The sequence below is a fragment of the Paroedura picta genome, chromosome 1 (assembly GCF_049243985.1).
Source record: "Paroedura picta isolate Pp20150507F chromosome 1, Ppicta_v3.0, whole genome shotgun sequence".
In the NCBI taxonomy this organism is placed as follows: Eukaryota; Metazoa; Chordata; class Lepidosauria; order Squamata; family Gekkonidae; genus Paroedura; species Paroedura picta.
Genome location: NC_135369.1, coordinates 192946817 through 192967434, shown reverse-complemented (window position 1 = coordinate 192967434; position 20618 = coordinate 192946817). Strand labels below are relative to the sequence as shown.

At 49.0% G+C, this 20618-nt stretch overlaps 1 protein-coding gene across 3 annotated transcripts in view; it reads right to left on the bottom strand.

Moving 5' to 3' along the window:
* The window catches only part of COMMD1 (copper metabolism domain containing 1), a 102636-nt gene that overhangs the window by 58323 nt on the left and 23695 nt on the right, over nt 1–20618 (bottom strand). For all 3 annotated transcript variants that reach the window (XM_077315298.1, XM_077315283.1, XM_077315290.1), the window contains exon 2: nt 10756–11037. In XM_077315298.1, coding sequence (XP_077171413.1) covers nt 10756–11037 — 282 coding nt within the window. The remainder of the gene's footprint in view (nt 1–10755; nt 11038–20618) is intronic.

Below are 20618 nucleotides of genomic sequence, written 5' to 3'. Positions count from 1 at the left end.
ATGTCCGGCACAGGAAATTCTGCTTAAAAAAACACAATTCAAAGTGATTCTCTAAGGACCGGAACAGACTTTGTTCACAGTTACAAACTGCTGATCAGTACCGGAAGAATTCATCCTGGAATGAAAACCTAAACCCGCTTGGTGTAGCAGTCAAGAGCAGCGGCCTCTCATCTGGAGAGACGGGCTGGATTCCCCACTCCTCCTCTGCTTGCATCCAGTCCAGTTCTCTCAGAGCTCTCCTAGCCCCACCTACCTCACAAGGTGCCTATTATGGGGAGAGGAAGGGAAGGCGATTGTGAGCTGCTTTGAGACTCCTTTGGGGAGTAAAAGCAGGGTACCAAAACAGCTCTTCTTCTTCCAAGCCCTGTTGACGCACTTGAGCTTCTTCGAGAGCCACCATCTTCTCTTTGGGAAACTGATCTCTTTCCCTGAGATGCTGCAACACAGTCTCCTGAAAATCTGCTTCAAAGGGCAGTCCAACCGAAAACGACTGAGGTCAAAAAAGGCGAGGAAAGCTCTTGGGGATATAAAGCATAAGCAGGCTCTTCTGCCAAGGACACAGACCGGGCTTCCTTTGGGCAACAAAAGGTGGGAGAGAAACATTTCAACAAATAAAAGAAACTGACAATCGATTTGCAGTACAAAGTGGGGATATTTAACATACAAGAATGGCCCATTAATACATAAAAACACCCAGATCGTCACTGGCTGTGGTTAACTGTGTTCTGAGAAACAACCCTTGTGCCATCCGCCCTCTTTAACTCCGGTATATTTTACGAAGCTGTGTCACTACATGGCTTCAGTGGGGACTGTGTCTTTAGCAAAGATCAGAAACTGCTCTCACGAAAAACGTCCAGGGCCCATCCCACTGTCCGGGGGTGGGGGGTGGGGATCCTGGCAGGAAGCTGCTGGAGAGGGCCCTCTTGTCTCGTGGGTTCAGATGTGAGACGCAAATGCTCCGAGCAATGGGCACTGGCAATGAGCAGCCACCCCCACCCTTCCAAGTGACCTCCCCCGGGGCAAGGGGCCAGCCCGCTGTTGGTGACCCTCTCGGGGTTACAAGGAAAGAGAGGTGGTTTGCATTGCTTGGCGGTCACCCATCCAAGTTCCAGCCGAGGTCTACCCTGCTTCGCCTGGGCCATCCCTGGGTCTGGCCCATCCAGGTCTTCCAGGACCTATTTCCAGCAACAGTTCTTGGCTGCTCTGACTCCTTTGCTTGCTCCTCCCATGCTTTCTGGAGAAGGAGGAGCAACCCTCAGTGGGCACGTCTTTGTGCAAAGGTGTTCAAACGGAAGGTGTGTAGTTCTTCCTCTCTGTGCTGCTCAGACACAGCTCTGTCACTACGGTCACTTCTTGGGTGGCCATGGGTGGGCCGAGGGCATCTGAAACACCACGAATGTCTGAAGGGGGCCAGGCTGGGTGCTGGGCCAGGTCATCTACGACTGCACGTCTAAATCTGAGGGCAAAATGCCATAAGTTTCTATGGCCAAGGGAGAAACTATCTCTGGGAGAGAGGCACAAAACTGTGGAAAAAGCCTGTCCTGGCCAGTCCAGTCCTGATGGTGAGGTCCACCAACCTGGTTCTCCGGAGCTCTCAGTTTTGATCCACATGAAATCTAAACCAGACCTAAGCAGTCACCGGCTGAAAGTCCTACCACTCATATGCTCCCTCCCTTCCTTTGTGCACACTTCCATGTTAGTAATAAACCAGTTTGCCGTTTTGTTAAAATCTTGGCTTAACCTTGGTTTGGGGACACAAGAGAACACACCACCGTTCATAATTTGGAAAACAACAAGTTACGATTTGAGATGGTTTCTGCCAACTGTGGAGTATCTCCAGCGGCCAAGCCACGTTTTTCTGGGGTCTACACTGGGTCGAAAATGGAAGACAGGCCTGCCAGTCACGTTTCCAAATTAATCAATGAGAGAGGGATGATGAATCATTGATCTGACCTTAAATAAGGGAGCTTCACATTTTTCACGTCAAGTCCATGAACAGTCAAGGCACTTCAGGGGCCAGAACAACACTCGGCTTATTGCATTTTAATACTTCTCCCATCCCTGCTATTCCAATAAGAGATGAGAAATTTAAAAATTAAAACACAAATAGCTTAAGAGTATTGGTTTGAGCGGCTTAAGAGCATTTTAAGGGGTTCCTGGATATGCATGTGATGCACTGCAGTGATGTTCTGTCTACCTTCATTATTTTCCTTGAGGCCGGATTTGTCCAGCTTTTGCAGCTTCTATCCAATGTAAAATGACAGAGAAGTCAGCTTGGTAGGAATCTTCTGAGATAAACGTACTTGTAAAAAAATTATAGAAGGAAATAAAAAGCATACAGGAAAGAAGAGTATTCCTGTTTAATTCAAGTATTTCCTTGCAGGTTGAATGATGTTGTTTTTTTAAAAAAATTTGTTGAAAGGGGCTCTCTTCTCTCACGATTGATAGCTTGGAGGAATCTCAACATGTATCATTCATCACGCATACAGGTGATCTTTGACTGACTCTGCAAATTAGAACCACAGAATCCTAAAGTTGGTAGGCGCCAAACAGGCCATCTAGTCCCACCCCCTGCTCAGTGCAGGATCAGCCTCCAGCATCCAGAAGAAGGATCTGTCCAGCTGCTGCTTGGAGACGGCCAGTGAGGGGGAGCTCCCCACCTCCTTAGGCAGCCCATTCCCCTGGTGAACTAGACTCCTAGAATCCCAGAGTGGGAAGGGGCCATGGAGGCCATCTAGTCCCACCCCCTGCTCAGTGCAGGATCAGCCTCAAGCATCCAGAAGAAGGATCTGTCCAGCTGCTGCTTGGAGACGGCCAGTGAGGGGGAGCTCCCCACCTCCTGAGGCAGCCCTTTCCCTGCAGAACTAGACTCCTAGAATCCCAGAGTGGGAAGGGGCCATGGAGGCCATCTAGTCCCACCCCCTGCTCAGTGCAGGATCAGCCTCAAGCATCCAGAAGAAGGATCTGTCCAGCTGCTGCTTGGAGACGGCCAGTGAGGGGGAGCTCCCCACCTCCTGAGGCAGCCCATTCCCCTGGTGAACTAGACTCCTAGAATCCCAGAGTGGGAAGGGGCCATGGAGGCCATCTAGTCCCACCCCCTGCTCAGTGCAGGATCAGCCTCAAGCATCCAGAAGAAGGATCTGTCCAGCTGCTGCTTGGAGACGGCCAGTGAGGGGGAGCTCCCCACCTCCTGAGGCAGCCCTTTCCCTGCAGAACTAGACTCCTAGAATCCCAGAGTGGGAAGGGGCCATGGAGGCCATCTAGTCCCACCCCCTGCTCAGTGCAGGATCAGCCTCAAGCATCCGGGAGAAGGATCTGTCCAGCTGCTGCTTGAAGACGGCCAGTGAGGGGGAGCTCCCCACCTCCTGAGGCAGCCCTTTCCCTGCAGAACTAGACTCCTAGAATCCCAGAGTGGGAAGGGGCCATGGAGGCCATCTAGTCCCACCCCCTGCTCAGTGCAGGATCAGCCTCAAGCATCCAGAAGAAGGATCTGTCCAGCTGCTGCTTGGAGACGGCCAGTGAGGGGGAGCTCCCCACCTCCTGAGGCAGCCCTTTCCCTGCAGAACTAGACTCCTAGAATCCCAGAGTGGGAAGGGGCCATGGAGGCCATCTAGTCCCACCCCCTGCTCAGTGCAGGATCAGCCTCAAGCATCCGGGAGAAGGATCTGTCCATCTGCTGCTTGAAGACGGCCAGTGAGGGGGAGCTCCCCACCTCCTGAGGCAGCCCCTTCCACTGCTGAACTAGACTCCTAGAATCCCAGAGTGGGAAGGGGCCATGGAGGCCATCTAGTCCCACCCCCTGCTCAGTGCAGGATCAGCCTCCAGCATCCAGAAGAAGGATCTGTCCAGCTGCTGCTTGGAGACGGCCAGTGAGGGGGAGCTCCCCACCTCCTGAGGCAGCCCTTTCCCTGCAGAACTAGACTCCTAGAATCCCAGAGTGGGAAGGGGCCATGGAGGCCATCTAGTCCCACCCCCTGCTCAGTGCAGGATCAGCCTCCAGCATCCAGAAGAAGGATCTGTCCAGCTGCTGCTTGGAGACGGCCAGTGAGGGGGAGCTCCCCACCTCCTGAGGCAGCCCTTTCCCTGCAGAACTAGACTCCTAGAATCCCAGAGTGGGAAGGGGCCATGGAGGCCATCTAGTCCCACCCCCTGCTCTACGCAGGATCAGCCTCCAGCATCCAGGAGAAGGATCTGTCCAGCCACTGCTTGGAGACGGCCAGTGAGGGGGAGCTCCCCACCTCCTGAGGCAGCCCTTTCCCTGCAGAACTAGACTCCTAGAATCCCAGAGTGGGAAGGGGCCATGGAGGCCATCTAGTCCCACCCCCTGCTCAGTGCAGGATCAGCCTCAAGCATCCAGAAGAAGGATCTGTCCAGCTGCTGCTTGGAGACGGCCAGTGAGGGGGAGCTCCCCACCTCCTTAGGCAGCCCATTCCCCTGGTGAACTAGACTCCTAGAATCCCAGAGTGGGAAGGGGCCATGGAGGCCATCTAGTCCCACCCCCTGCTCAGTGCAGGATCAGCCTCAAGCATCCAGAAGAAGGATCTGTCCAGCTGCTGCTTGGAGACGGCCAGTGAGGGGGAGCTCCCCACCTCCTGAGGCAGCCCTTTCCCTGTAGAACTAGACTCCTAGAATCCCAGAGTGGGAAGGGGCCATGGAGGCCATCTAGTCCCACCCCCTGCTCAGTGCAGGATCAGCCTCAAGCATCCAGAAGAAGGATCTGTCCAGCTGCTGCTTGAAGACGGCCAGTGAGGGGGAGCTCCCCACCTCCTGAGGCAGCCCTTTCCCTGCAGAACTAGACTCCTAGAATCCCAGAGTGGGAAGGGGCCATGGAGGCCATCTAGTCCCACCCCCTGCTCAGTGCAGGATCAGCCTCAAGCATCCAGAAGAAGGATCTGTCCAGCTGCTGCTTGGAGACGGCCAGTGAGGGGGAGCTCCCCACCTCCTGAGGCAGCCCTTTCCCTGCAGAACTAGACTCCTAGAATCCCAGAGTGGGAAGGGGCCATGGAGGCCATCTAGTCCCACCCCCTGCTCAGTGCAGGATCAGCCTCAAGCATCCGGGAGAAGGATCTGTCCAGCTGCTGCTTGAAGACGGCCAGTGAGGGGGAGCTCCCCACCTCCTGAGGCAGCCCCTTCCACTGCTGAACTAGACTCCTAGAATCCCAGAGTGGGAAGGGGCCATGGAGGCCATCTAGTCCCACCCCCTGCTCAGTGCAGGATCAGCCTCCAGCATCCAGAAGAAGGATCTGTCCAGCTGCTGCTTGGAGACGGCCAGTGAGGGGGAGCTCCCCACCTCCTGAGGCAGCCCTTTCCCTGCAGAACTAGACTCCTAGAATCCCAGAGTGGGAAGGGGCCATGGAGGCCATCTAGTCCCACCCCCTGCTCAGTGCAGGATCAGCCTCCAGCATCCAGAAGAAGGATCTGTCCAGCTGCTGCTTGGAGACGGCCAGTGAGGGGGAGCTCCCCACCTCCTGAGGCAGCCCTTTCCCTGCAGAACTAGACTCCTAGAATCCCAGAGTGGGAAGGGGCCATGGAGGCCATCTAGTCCCACCCCCTGCTCTACGCAGGATCAGCCTCCAGCATCCAGGAGAAGGATCTGTCCAGCCACTGCTTGGAGACGGCCAGTGAGGGGGAGCTCCCCACCTCCTGAGGCAGCCCTTTCCCTGCAGAACTAGACTCCTGGAATCCTAGAGTGGGAAGGGGCCATGCAGGCCATCTAGTCCCACCCCCTGCTCAACGCAGCATCAGCCTCCAGCATCCAGGAGAAGTCTCTGTCTGGTCTCTGCTTGAAGACGGCCAGTGATGGGAAACTCCCCACCTCCTGAGGCAGCTCATTCCACTCCTGAAGTACTTTGACTGTGAAAAAGTTTCCCCATGGTATCTCGCTGGTACCGTTCTACACATAGGTTAAAACCATTACTGCAGGTCCTCTCCTCTGCTGCCAACAGGATCCGCTCCCTGACCTCCTCTAAGTGACAACCTCCAGACTTGCACACAGGAGTCCTGGTGTGGTCTGACCAATGTGGTATGCAACAGGCTATGCATCTTGTGGTTCCTCTCCACACAACAGACCCCTGTGAGGTGGGCTGATGTGATGCCACTGTTGACACAGCCCAAGATGGCATTTCCTTCTTTACTGCCGCATGACACTGTTGTTGTTGTTATCATAATTATTATTAATTTTATTTATTTATTGTTGTATTTACATACCGCCCTTCCCAAAGGCTCAGGGCGGTTTTCATGAAACAAGAACGATACAGGTAACTCCATTGGTAATAATAACATGGTGATAACAATAACATTAACATAGTAATAACAATAACATTATAGAATGGCGGATTACAGCGAAGAGCATTGAATCCAACTCATACTGAGGCCCAGTGGGTTGGGCGAATTTGTAGTGGTTGTCGTAGGAGGGAGGCTGGGGGGCCCATGGGAAGTGGTGGTTCTGGTCGACCTCACCCAAGTGCCTGGCGGAGGAGCTCCCTTTTGCAGGCCCTGCGGAACTGTTCAAGCTCTGACGGGACCCTGATCTCCTCTGGAGATGATGAGGATGAGGATTAGTAATAGATTTATTTCCCACTACTCCTGAGACCGGCTCGTGGTGGGTCACAATTGTCCTTAGCTAAAACCCCAGTAAAAACCCATTAAAATACAGGACATAAACAAAACAACAGCAGCACAGAAACACGGCGGGATTAATCACCCATCCCCCCTCAAAACATCTAATAACGAGGGTGGGAAGGGGGGCATTGATACCACATGGCCTAGGTGCTGCTTAACACCGGGGTGGGGGGGGGGGACCCGATCTTCCACAACACCCTGGCCTCAACCATAGAGGCTGCTCATATTTTGCTTACAGTCCATGAACGACATGTCACTAATGCCCCATTCTCCTGACCTGAGATTACAAGTTCAGTGGGATACTTGTGGCTGCCTATAGGCTAAAGTCAAGGCCCAAGTCTCAAATAGACTTGCCAGCCTACAGGCGGTGAGACAGCTCCCAGAATTACAAATGAAATTGGCTGCTTTAGGTGGTGGTCTCTATAATATTAAACTCTGCTGAGATCCCTACGCTCCCCAAATCCTACCCTCCCCAGGCTCCAAACCTCCAGGAATCTCCCAATCCAGACCTGGCAACCATAATCTGGAAAGACCACTGGGATAGAGGGTGACAAAAGGGGAGGGGGATACTTGCCATTTCACAGAAATGTCGCTGTTTCTAAGCATCCTGAGCTTCCTAAAAGCCATTAGACCATGTTGAGGTTGTGCAACTAGACAGCTGTGAGGAGCTTCAATTACTCAGAAAACTTGGTGCAAAAGGTTTCATTCATTCAGAGCAAGCCAGCCCACTCCACAATACTGCCAAAATGGATGCAAAGACAAAGAGGCACAGCATCTTACCCCTTGCTGCACACACTGCTCAGAGAGAGACAGAGAGAGAGACAGAGAGAGACAGAGAGAGACAGAGAGAGAGACAGAGAGAGAGACAGAGAGACAGAGACAGCACTAGGAGAGCCAACCTGAGGGAGGGAGACGGAAAAGGGTGACAAGCCCCTTCATTTCCTTCATCTGAGGTCCTGGGAACACAGGATATGGCGATGGGAGGGTGGCAGAAGGTGGGCAGACCCTGAGGGACACAGGGACCCTAACAAGGCAGAGATCCCGGAGGGAAACGGAGGAAAGTAGTAACTATTAATACCCATGGCTATGCAAGGCACTGAAAGATCGTCCAGCTCACAGCTACCTTTGTACAGTCGGTATCAACCCAGGTATCTTCCTCTTGACTGGAAGGGAGGCTAGCTAGGAGAAGGCAGCAGGCCTAGGAAATATTAAAGGCGATCCTACTCCCCTCTGTAGATTCCTGCAATTCTTTGCACGGTTGTTTTGCACAGCTTGAGAGTATTGCAGCTACTGGAAGGGTAGGGGGAAAAGAACTGCTGATTCCATGCTGTGGGCTGAAGCTCTGTTCCAGCCGGCTCCACTTTTCCCCGAGCTCCGTGAACCTTGGCCTTCTCTGTTCCTCCTTTTGCACATTTCACTTGATCCAGTTACATAACTGCCCCCTTCTAATACGTATATTCTTCAAGGTGAACAAAGCTCAAGCGATTACATTTGTCCTGGTCGCTAGGGTGACTGGCTTCTATACACTCTCAATCAGCTGCCGTTGCTAGTCACCCGGGTGCGCTTTAGAGTGATCTACTATCTGAATAAAAGTAGGATTCCTGTAAAGTTTTTAAAAAGTGGATTTAGGAAGACGGAGGAAGTAGGGAAATGCTTCTTTGCTCACCCACCTGGGCATCGAGTATTAAAGTGATACTGTTTGTGCTGCTTCTTCCCAGCTAGTCCTCCATTCTGCGTAAACCTGACTGACTGTATTACTGACTGTATTACCAGCACACTTATGTTCCCTTTAGGTTTGTACTGCCTGGCTTTCTGAGTGCTCACCAGAGACAGAGCCACACACAAACACGTATGCAGCCTTGCCTCGAAATAAAAAATCTAGACAGCTGCACGGGGCAGCTTCCAAAGACAAGAAAACGCCACAAAACGGATTTCAGGGTTTCTCAGGGTGTCATCTTGTTCAACGCTGCAATGACGTGCAAAGCAAGTCAGTAGAAAATAAAAGTGACAGGTGCAAACACAAACGGAGAAAGGAAAAACAGGGTGGGGCAAAAGAAGTAAGCGCCACAGATTCAAATCTTGGCTTGACTCTGAAAGCCAAGGTGAGATTCAGTCTTTTTGGCAGCTCAGCTTCTATCCCAGCATGGCGGTGAGACTCAAATCGTGCTCTGAGTTCCGCTGCGGAAGGCTTGGGGAACCATTTATCAGCAAACATTTGGACAGCCTTTGGAGCCACCTGGAGCTCGTGTGACATTGCCCCAGTTGCATGAATATTTAACAGCAGCCCAGCATGGGCATGTATTGTGAAGGCATCTCATTTTAGATATATTTCGTGCAGAGATGCAAGGGGAAAGGGGCATGCCTCTGCGTGGAGAAGGGCTAGAAACGTACTTAAAAAAAAGAATACTAGAAGTTCAGGGGAATCAGGATGCTGCTGGAACAGGCCACTATAACATTGCCGCAAGATGGCTATGATCCTTTCTGACTGTGAAAAAACGCCAGCTGTGAAGGGCTGAGAAAAGGAAAAAGGGTATCAATGGGGGTGGGACCGTGGACAGTACCAGGGATGGGCACAAACCGGACATTCCCAGCTGGCTTCCAGGTGTTCCTGAACCGAATCCCGGAATCCAAACCACCCAGAGGCCCCTGGAGTGAACTGGATGGGTTCGTTTTGTTTCCCTCTGCAAAACGGAGCTCCAAAGTGGCTGCCAGCCATTTTAGGGATCCATTAGGGATCTGCTCAGAAACGGGAGGGAGCAAAATAGAGGGTTGAAATGGCCTTTTCAGCCTCGCAGTGGGGCACATGCCCCTGTCTGCTGTGAGTCCAGAATGGCTGCCAGCCATTTAAAATCTCCATTTGGCATCCCTCCATTTGGAGGGGGGGGGGAGAAAGCAAAATAGAGGGTTTAAATGGCCCAAACCCAGAAACCAACCAGACAAAAGTCAAGGAGATGTTGGGGGGAGGCATCTCCTCTGAACCTGGGATTGGGGGAGCATAAACCAGCCAAATTCATGATGCATTTAAGGTCATGAACCAGTTTGTGCCCATTCCTGGATAGGGCACATCTTTTCATCCAGTAGCACCTTAAGGTCTAGCACAATTTGTGGCAGGGGTTGAACTTTTGTGAGTCACTGCTGGTTTCTTCAGATATCATCACTAAATCTTCTAGTCTAAGGTCTTTAAGGTTCTCTTGGACTCTTGTATCTTTCTACCCATGCAGTTGGCTAATAACTTTGGACTATGTAAAATAAATAATACATTATTTTATGTCCCACCCTTCCTGTGTAGCTCAGGGCAGGTGACAACAGTGAAAACAAAAATTAATGAATGCCCTTTGAACCTGTTTCTCAATCACAATATTATTTATTTTTATTTTATTTATTATATTTGTATACTGCCCTCCCCGAAGGCTCAGGGTGGTTCAGATGAATCAGAACAGAAACAGTACAGATAACTTAGAATAACAATGATGAATGAAATGAAATAACAAGCAACATGGAGCCATAGAAAAATTAAATATTAAAGTAACTCATACTGATAGCCCAGTGGGTTGGGCGGAACTGCAGTGGGTGCCATAGAAACATTAAAAAGTTTCTAAGAAGTATCTATTTAGCTTATCTGGAATATTGAAAAAAGAAAGCCTAATAGAAATTTTCAATGTTTGTCAAGACAATTGGGGGTAGCTATGGGGCAAAGGGTAACCAAAGGGTAACCAACTGGCAGGGCACAACCCAAATGGTAGGTGCGTAAAAAAGCAAATGATTTTCATAAAGGAGATAAAGGCAGATAAAAGAATCCATGATATCTGACACTCCCCTAGCGACCCCTACCTAGTATAACAAAACAAAGAGAAATCTTCAGGATTTTTTTAAAAACCTCATTAAGCATATTTATTTTTTGGCTACCTAATGACTTGAATGGGTTGATTTTTCAGTTGAGAGCCTTGTTTTATTCAAACCACCTCTCAACCAGTCAGGGAATGCTAAAAAGGTAGCTTAGTTATCCAGTTTATGTAAGCAGTGAAACGTGAGATCCATCAGAGAGCTTGGAATATTTAGGAATATTTAAGGTTACAGAAATCCCATGTTTTTTTTGGATTTTCACACTAATATAACAAGGTAAAAAGGGCTTACCTGTCCATTCTTCCCAAGTTCCATTTCGACTATTGCCACGGGACTGTTTAACTGGTCCATGTGTCTTGACTGCGACTTGACATCCACTCTCCAATTTATGTTTTTCAGGGTATTTTCCCACCTGCTTTGATTTATCAGGCTGTCTCGAATTTTCACTCTGTGGTTCTTCCAAAATTTCGCAATGACTGCTGCTTGGTCGCCTGTGATGCCGCCGGGCTTCTTGGTTTGAGCAGTCAAAAATGCTTCCAACTGATTGGAATCCATGTCAGCTGAAGCGATCGACTGAAAGGGAAAAAGCAAAATAAAGTATCACTCAATTGTTACTTCGTGGTTATGATGTTGTATTGAAACTGTATGGTATAGATTAAATTATAATGTTCCATATAAACCACCCAGAGCTGTAAAGAATGGGTGGTATAAAAATCCAAATAAAATAGATAGATAGATAGATAGATAGATAGATAGATAGATAGATAGATAGATAGATAGATAGATAGATAGATAGATAGATAGATAGATAGATAGATAGATAGATAGATAGGTTTTGACCAAGCAGTAATCTCAGGGCTCTCTCAGCCTCCCCTCCCTCACAGGGTGTCTGTTGTGGGGAGAGGAAAGGGAAGATGAATGTAAGTCACTCTGAGACTCCTTCGGGTAGAGAAAAGCAGCATATAAGAACCAACTCTTCTTCCTCTTCAGTAATCTCAGGGCTCTCTCAGCCTCACCTCCCTCACAGGGTGTCTGTTGTGGGGAGAGGAAGGGAAGGTGAATGTAAGCCGCTTTGAGATTCCTTTGGGTAGAGAAAAGCAGCAACTCTTCTTCTTCCTCTACAACCCTCTTTCCTATCTTTGCCCATCTGCTATTCCAGTTGCCCACACAGAGTACCGAACTCTGTTGCTGACCCTATCTGTGGCCACAGGCAGAATGAAGGATGGGAGACCAGGGGTGGGGGTGGGGTCCTGTGAGAAGAGGTTTTAATCCAATTTTTCCATTCCTCCTTGAAACTGTTGTCAAGGGCAGGGCAGGCCAAGCCTATTTTCTCCTATGAATTAATAACCTCTAAAATGTCTCATCATTAACCGCTTTGCCCAAGTCTTGCAATCTGAGGGCTGTTCCTTTGATGGAATCCATCCACCCGTGTCATGTTGGGTCACCCTCTTTTCCTAGCATTATTGTCTTTTCCCGTGACTCCTGTCTTCCTGAAATGCAACCAAAATATAATAGCCTCAGTTGAGTCTTTTAAACTTCTAGGAAGAGTTCAGCCTTGATTTGATCTAGAACCACTGGTCTCTCTTTCTGGCAATCCACGGTATCTGCAAAACCCCCATGCAACGCACCATTTCAAATTAAGCAACTTTCTTCCTGTGCTACTGAACTGATTTTATTTCTTCCCCTCAGCTTTCTTTATTGCCTGACTTTCATACCCATACAGAGTAAAAGGGAATACTATGAACTAACACTCATCCATCTAGAACGTGGGTTAGACTATTAACAGACATCCTCGATCTGTGATCAATTGAACAGTTTTCATCGAGACCCGCTAAGCCCCCAAATGACATCATTTAGTTTCCACTTGCAAAATTTGCTTGATGGAAGCATTATAAAGAAGCATTCTTGGAATGTTCTTGCGCATGGACACACACAACTAACTCAAAACACCAGGGGATAACCAGAGGACAGTCCCTATTAATCTCAACCAAACTTACCTCACAAGGTTTCTATAAGGATAAGCAATATAATCTTTAGGTGTGGCTAATGGGGTCTTTTAGCCAAGTACAAAGGTAACAGGATAATAACTGGGAGAAACAATTAAAGCAATCAATTAAAGCAACCTTCCAACCTTTGTTGGTTAACCATACGACTTTTTAGTTGATCATTTAACCATTTAAATTTGCCCTGGATCCCTTGGTTGGCGAGAGAGGACATGTAGGGATGGGCACAAACCTAAAAACTCCAAACTGATCTTAAGAATGTCAGAAACTGAACTGGCCAGTTTGGATCCCCTTTCTGCGGCCAAGAGAAAAGGGGAGGGGTTGACTGGGAAGAGTTACGTGGCTGCCAGCCATTTAACCTAACAGGTGACGGGTGTACCTGCCCTGCTGCTAGGTTTAAATGGTGGGCTGTAGAGTATAGAATCATAGAATCATAGAGTTGAAAGGGGCCACACAGGGCATCTAGTCCAACCCCCTGCTCAACGCAGGATCAGCCCTAAGCATCCTAAAGCATCCAAGAAAAGAGTGTATCCAACCTTTGCTTGAAGATGGCCAGTGAGGGGGAGCTCACCACCTCCTTAGGCAGCCTATTCCACTGCTGAACTACTCTGACTGTGAACATTTTTTCCTGATATCTAGCCTATATCGTTGTACTTGAAGTTTAAACCCATTACTGCGTGTCCTTTCCTCTGCAGCCAGCAGAAACAGCATCCTGCCCTCCTCCAAGTGACAACCTTTCAAATACTTAAAAGAGGGCTATCATGTCCCCTCTCAACCTCCTTTTCTCCAGGCTGAACATTCCCAAGTCCCTCAACCTATCTTCATAGGGCTTGGTCCCTTGGCCCCAGATCATCTTTGTCGCTCTCCTCTGTACCCTTTCAATTTTATCGACGTCCTTCTTGAAGTGAGGCCTCCAGAACTGCACACAGTACTCCAGGTGTGGTCTGACCAGTGCCGTATACAATGGGACTATGACATCTTGTGATTTTGATGTGATGCCCCTGTTGATACAGCCCAAAATGGCATTTGCCTTTTTTACCGCTGCATCACACTGCCTGCTCATGTTTAGTTTACAATCCACAAGTACCCCAAGGTCTCGTTCACACACAGTGTTACCTAGAAGCGTATCCCCCATCCAGTAGGCATGCTTTTCATTTTTCTGACCTAGATGCAGAACTTTACACTTATCTTTATTAAATTGCATCTTGTTCTCATCTGCCCATTTTTCCATTGTGTTCTGATCTCGTTGAACTCTGTCTTAAAATGTGAGGTGTGTGTTGGGGGAGTTTTAGGGATACCGTGGACCACACAAAAGACAAATAAGAGGGTCTTAGATCAAATCAAGCCTGAATTCTCCTTAAAATGACCAAGCTGATTCTATCATGCTTTGGTCACATTATGAGAAGAGTCACTCAGAAAGAGAATAATGCTAGGAAAAGTAAAATATGGGTCAAGGGCAAAACTGACATATTTGATGCAAAACAGATCAATATTAGACTTCCATAGAAAATGGAGTCCACTACTAGACTGTATTGATTCACAAAATGAGACAGAAAGAAACAACTGAGTTATTTGAGGTATAAGTAGACAATGGAAATATGAACTGGAGGACAGACGGACAATAGGCATCCTGGAAAAACGTGTAAGATATATTGTGATATATCAGCCTAATATTTTTAGCTCTGTAAATGAAACTTGTAGTGTCTTTTTATATTCTGCATCATGTACTCTCTTCCTCTTTCTTTTTTTTTAATAAATAAAATTTACATTAAAAAAATAATTCTAGGAAAAGTTGAAGAAAGCAAGAAAAGAGGAAGACCCAACATGAGATCAGTGGGCTCTTCAAAGGAAGATGGCGCCTTCAGACTGAGAGACCTCAGGCGGTTAACGATAGTACATTTGGAAGACATTAATTCATCGGGTTACCCTAAGTCGGAAGTGACTTGACAAAACACACAACAATGCCACTTAACTTCTACACATGGTCTCCATCATAACCACAACCCAGTTGCTCTAGTACAACAAAATGAAAAATTTGCCTGCCATACTATCAGCTTCAACACACACAACTTAACTCATGCTCAGTTGCAGAGATCTGCTAGGTGTAAAGAAGGTCTCAGGTTCAATCCCCAGCATTCATTTATTTATTTTATTTATATACCACCCTCCCTTGCGGCTCAGGGCGGTTTACACAGAACATAGGAGAACATATACATACATTACAACTGAGAACATCATCAATTGGACAACAGTAATAACAGTGGTTTAATAACAATTCATATTCATACTGACAGTAACAACATTAACTCTAACTATGACACCAAAGGTCGGTCAGTTCAGAGTTCCGTTCACGGGGAGGGGTTTCTGGGGGGGCTCAGCAGATGTTGGTTCAGTCAACCTCAACCAAATGCCTGGCGGAAGCATCTCCAGTTAAGAAGTCCAGTCAGTCGGTGGCATAAAAGACTTCCGCCTGAGACCCTAGAACAGGGGTGGGCAAACTGGCAGGGGCTCATGGGAACTGAGCCATTATCGTGGGCATTTGCTGGCAGGGGGTCATGGGAATTGTAGTCCATGGACATCTGGAGGGCCACAGTTTGCCCACCCCAGCCCTAGAGAGCTGCTGCCAGTCTGACTGCTGTTGATGGGCCAATGGTCTGATCCAATCTATGGCGGCTTCATGTGTCCATGCAACTCTCATGCTAACAGCCCAGAAGGTGGGCTGGGATTAGAGCTTTTATGAACCAATGGCAGCTGGGCCATATCCTTCACATAGAATTATGCCACAAGAGCTACAAAAATAAACCTTCCAAAATCACCAGCCTGCAATATGAAAAGCATCCATATCAAATGGGCAGAAGAAAACACTAAATTAAAATAATAAAAAAAACCTATGGGAAACTAACACACAGGAAGCAGTGGAGTTTTTGACCTTTTTGGCCGACAAAGGTCATGTGAATTAGTTTCCTTCGTTCCCCTTTGCAGAAAAAAAAAAGACTACCATTTAATACATTTCTGCAAGCATTCTGGGAAAACTGTTTAGCTGAACTGGAAGAGTCCACACTGTCTCATCTTGTTTCACTTAGAACAGCTAAAAATAAAAGACGGGTCGACTCATGTTTTGAAGGCACGAGGGACAGAAAGTTGCAGTTCTCTTCTGCTAAATTTAGTTCAGGGATCCCTTGAGGTTAACTGTTGGTGATTACTGAATATTTCTCTCCAGCACAATGTGTAGCGAAGAACAACTAATGTCGAACTATTGAGCATGGATGGAAGGGAAGGCTATTTAAAAAATACAATAAGTGGGTTTAGGACAAATGCAGCCTGAACTTTCCCCAAAAGCTAAAACAACTAAACTGAGGCTACTGTTCTTTGATCACATCATGGGGTGTTTTCACACACCAAATAATGCACTTTCAATCCATTTTCAGTATACTCTGCAACTGGATTTTATTATGTGCAAAGGTGGTTTGCTCTCACAGAAGTGCGCTTCCCGAAGCAGATGTGGGAGGACAAGAGAACCACCAGCTGGTGGGTCCCGGCCACCTGGAGTGACGACGAATGGATCCTGAACTTCAGAATGTGCAGAGGCATCTTCACCGAGATTGTCTCCATGCCAAGAGGGAGGCTGCAGGACCAGGCGCCAACATGCACATGCCCATCTTGGTGGAGAAGAGGGCGGACGAGGCTATATGGTACCTGGTCGACACTGCCTGCTACAGACTCGTCTCCCGGCAGTTTGGGCTGGGCACGTCGACTGTTGGAGAGATCCTGCTGGAGGTCTGCTTCGCCATGGCGGGAGTGGAGAGCCTGGGAGAAGAGATTGGCAAGGTAGGTCGGCTGCAGTCCAGCCAGGATTGCTACAAGAGTTTTTTTTTTGCAAAAAACATACACAGCAAGGAGTACACGTCACTTTGCCCCCCTGGGCACATGCTGGGAAGACTGGTCCAGTTTGTTTGTTTGTTTAATAGATTTATTTATATACCGCCCTGCCGGGAGGCTCAGAACAATTTACATGAAACGTATAAACAATACATGAAACAATCCATAGCATATAAATAACCGTAACAATAATAGTAATAACTGAAAATTGCAACAGTGCAAACAATGCAACAGTGCAAACAAGTCCAGAGTACTCTGGTGCAGTTCTGGGAGGGAGGTAGCAGGGGCCCTTCAGGCGTTGTTGGTTATGCCTGGTCTCAACTAAATGCCTGGCGGAAGAGCTCCTTTTTACAGGACCTGCTAAACTGTTTAAGCTCCGTCAGGGCCCTGATCTCCTCTGGGAGCTCGTTCCACCAGCTGGGGGCCAGGACAGAGAATGCTCTGGCCCTGGTCGAGGCCAGGCGGGCATCTTTAGGGCCAGGGACCATTAGCCGGTCGGTAGCGGCGGAGTGTAGAGCTCTTTGAAGGGGAGGCGGGGAGCCAGTCCCTCAGGTACACTGGGTCCTGTTTGTGTATGGCAGGGGTAGTCAAACTGAGGGCCACAGTTGGCCTTGAAGGTAATTACCAGAACCTTTAGCCTTATCCGGGATTCAACTGGCAACCATTGCAGTTGATGGAGGATGGGCTGGATGTGGGACCTCCACGGTGTCCCTGTGAGGATCCTGGCTGCTGCATTTTGGACCAGCTGTAGTTTCCGAGTCAAGGCTAAGGGCAGGCCTGCATAGAGCGAGTTACAGAAGTCAAGTCACTGTCGCATGGATCACTGTGGCTAGGCGTTCCAGGGCCAGGCTTGGAGATGGTAAAATGCCAGCCGCACTAGCTTTGCGACCTGGGTTTCCATTGTGAGGGAAGCATCCAGAATCACAACCAGAATCGTGGCCGAGTGAGCCGTAGAGAGCTGCACCCCATCCAGGGTGGGCAGGTGTGCTTCCTCACGTGGTTTTTGGTGTGAGGTTACTTTTGTCTAAACATTTTCTTTGTGTCTGTTGAGAACATGGACGGGTTTGGCCATCTGGGATTCCCCCACTGCATTGGCACTTTGGATGGCTGCCACATCCCTACAAGAGAGCTGAACAGGAGCATCTGGGAGTTTGACAACCGGAAGAACTTCTGCTCTGTGCTCTTGCAAGGGACCGTTGACCACACTGGCGGGTTCATAGATGCGAAGGTGGGCTGAAGTGGCAGGAGACATGGCTCCTTCATCTTCCAGGAGTCGCACCTGTGCACTGCGATGGATAGTGGGGTTCACGAGTCGACTTGAATCATCCACAGCAATGTTCCTCTCCTCTGTGGAACACGTGGCCCCCAGCATTTCATGAAGTGGTGGAACAACTAGTATGCATTTCCATGGCCATTAAAGTGCTTTGTGTGTGTTCTAAGCAGGGGGGAAATACCCCCTTTACACAGATGTACAGCAATGGACGAAAGGTCTCCCAAATAAAGTCCCCCTTCCGACTTGTCCAGGCACTCTCAATAAAGAATAAATAAATGTATATAGGTGGCTGCCCGCTACCAACATATGCATGTTGCTTTGAACGATAACATTTCATTGAATTAATTTTTTTAACAATGAGCAGTGAAAATGCTCGCTTTGCGTGCCACTTTAAATTTAAAATGGATTTTTATCTTGGACTTCACCTATGTGCGTATTTGTTGCTGCGCATACGGCGACATTAAAAAAAATATTTCCATGGCCGGGAAAGCAGGAGAGGGAGGCAGATGCGAGGGCAGGACAAAGTCATGCTGACTATCCGTCCGCCCTGAGGTTTTTATGATGTTTTTTGCCGCCAATTGGAGGATTTTAAGGGGATGGTTGAGTTGTGTTTTATAATGTCATACTAGGAACAAAGCCCATTTTAAAAAATGGGCATGTGGAGGGCTGGGGAAAAGGCAGCTCCAGGCTGGGTCCGGAATTTGCATCGGTGCAAAAGTGCTCCCCGGGCCCCGGAGAGGACGCCTTCCCCGGGGCCCGGGGAGCTTTCTCCCCCCCGCGACTTGCAAAAACACTCCCCAGACCTCGGGGAGGGCGGATCGCCTTCCCCGGGGCCTGGGGAGCGTTTTAACAGGTGGCTGGACTTGCTAAAAGGCTTCCCAGGCCCCGGGGAGGGCGATCTGTGGCAAGCTGAGGCGCGGATCGTGCTCCCCCCCAGCAAGCGAAAAGGCTCCCCAGGCCCCGGGGAGGGTGTGGGGGGGCTCGGTGACGCGGCCAGCGGCCTCCCCGGAGTCTGGGGAGCCGTTCTGGGGTAGAGGGCAGGGGCCAACGGGCCTACCTTCACTCTCGTGGAGCGAAGGTTCGCTCTCGTGGGGGGTGGGGCGGGTTGGGAGGCGCTTTGCACCTCCCAATTGGTTGTTGGCCGGGTAAACAGCCAATCAGCAGCCGCTGGACTGGCAAGCGGCCTCCCGATTGGGGCTGGACTGACAAGCGGCCTTCACGCCTCCCGACTGGGCCCTCCACTTGTCAGTCCTGGGGAAGGGGCCTATTGGCACCCTTCCTCATCCCAGACAGGGCCCGTCCTCAGGGCCCTTACTGTTTTATTTCTTCCGCTCCGCGAGGAGCGCTTAAAAATGGGTTTTATGGGTTTTTTAATGTATTGGGGTTTTAATAATTGTTAGCTGCCACGAGCCCTTGTGGGAGTGGCGGGATAGAAATGCAATGATAAATAAATAAATAAAATTTCCCCCTCTATTTTCCTTATTGTACTCCTCTAATTGCTCCTTCATAGCTGCTTTAATCATTCTAAAGAAATCCGGGGGGGGGGGGGGGTTGGGAATTGACATCATCTCAACCACGGTGTGATTTCTGTGCCCTTCAGTAGAAAGGGAATTGCCTCTTATCGGAGATGAAGAACACGCGGACGGCCCTCCAAAATGGCGGCTGCTGCTAGAGGCCCCGCCACTCTTTCTGAGGCAGGCTGGAAGCTGGGTTACGGCCTCTCGGCTTTTCGACAGGCAGCTCCTGACTGTGCTCTTTGTCACTCGCAGTCCCTGTGCTAGTCTAGAATGCGCCACGGCTGGTTGTGCCCGCAATGCTGCTTCTTGGCATGATGGGGGCCTGAGGATCGTCATCAGATGAAAATCCCTCAGAGTGCTCGTTTGCCATAATAAAAAAAGGCATCCTGCTGTACCTCTGAGCTAATCAGTAATCCACAAACGCCTCAAAACGGACTTAAACTGCGTCTGTTATGCCCCAAAATGGTGTATTTGTTTCTTTGGGCACAGCTTTCTCGCGGTCATAAATTTCGCCTCATTCGGAGCTCAAATGTTGGCTTTGCTAAAAGTTGCGTGAATTCTGCCATTGCTTTTGTTGTGAATGTGGGCCTGTCTGTGGTGCGCCAGCCACAGATATGCATCGTGCTGAAAATGATTTGCCAGTTCTCCGCCTACAACGGCTATGCTTACACAGCTGTGCCTGTTCTCACTGCCCAACTATATAAGCTGCATGGTTTCCCCAAGCTGGAAATGCAAAACTATTTACATTTCATTTCTAAATGGACCTTTTAGGAGCTGTCCTAGGCTGTGCTGTTATCTTTTCTATCTGGATTTTGTCCTTTTGCTTTCTTTATGGGGGGGGGGGCAGGGTGAGAAAGTCATCCCAACAGAACTCTGCTGAGCCAACACTGGGGTCACCTTTAACCCAACAGTGTGGGTGGAAATGGATGTTCAATCGCCCAGGCATTACAAATCAGGAACCAACCCAAGGAAGCCCCTTAAAGTTAGACTGGGTTTCAAGTTAACCCCCATACCAAAGGCCCTTCTTCAACCCCTCCTTACGAAAACATCATCAGAGATGTATAATCCCACCTTCAGTATGGCTTTGCTGAAGAACTGGACATAACAGCAGAATGACTGGCTGTAACCCAAAGAAATCCAAGGATCATTCTCAGATTCTTTGGATTAGAAGAAAAGGAGGATGGTTTTTAACTCTCATTTTTCTCTAGCTTAAGGAGTCTCCAAGCAGCTTACAATCACCTCTCGATTGCTCTCCCCACAACTGGCACGTGGTGAGTTGGGCGGGAGCTGAGAGAACTCTAAAGAACTGTGGATAGCCCAAGGTCACCCAGCTGGCTTCATGTGTAGAAGAAGAAGAAGAAAAAGGGAACAAACACCCAACCCCAGAAAACAAGTCAGGAACACAGACAATCAAAAATCAGAGTAGCCAAGGACCACTGTTCTGTCTAGGGTCAAGGTTCAATCCTGAGTGTGCATCCTCAT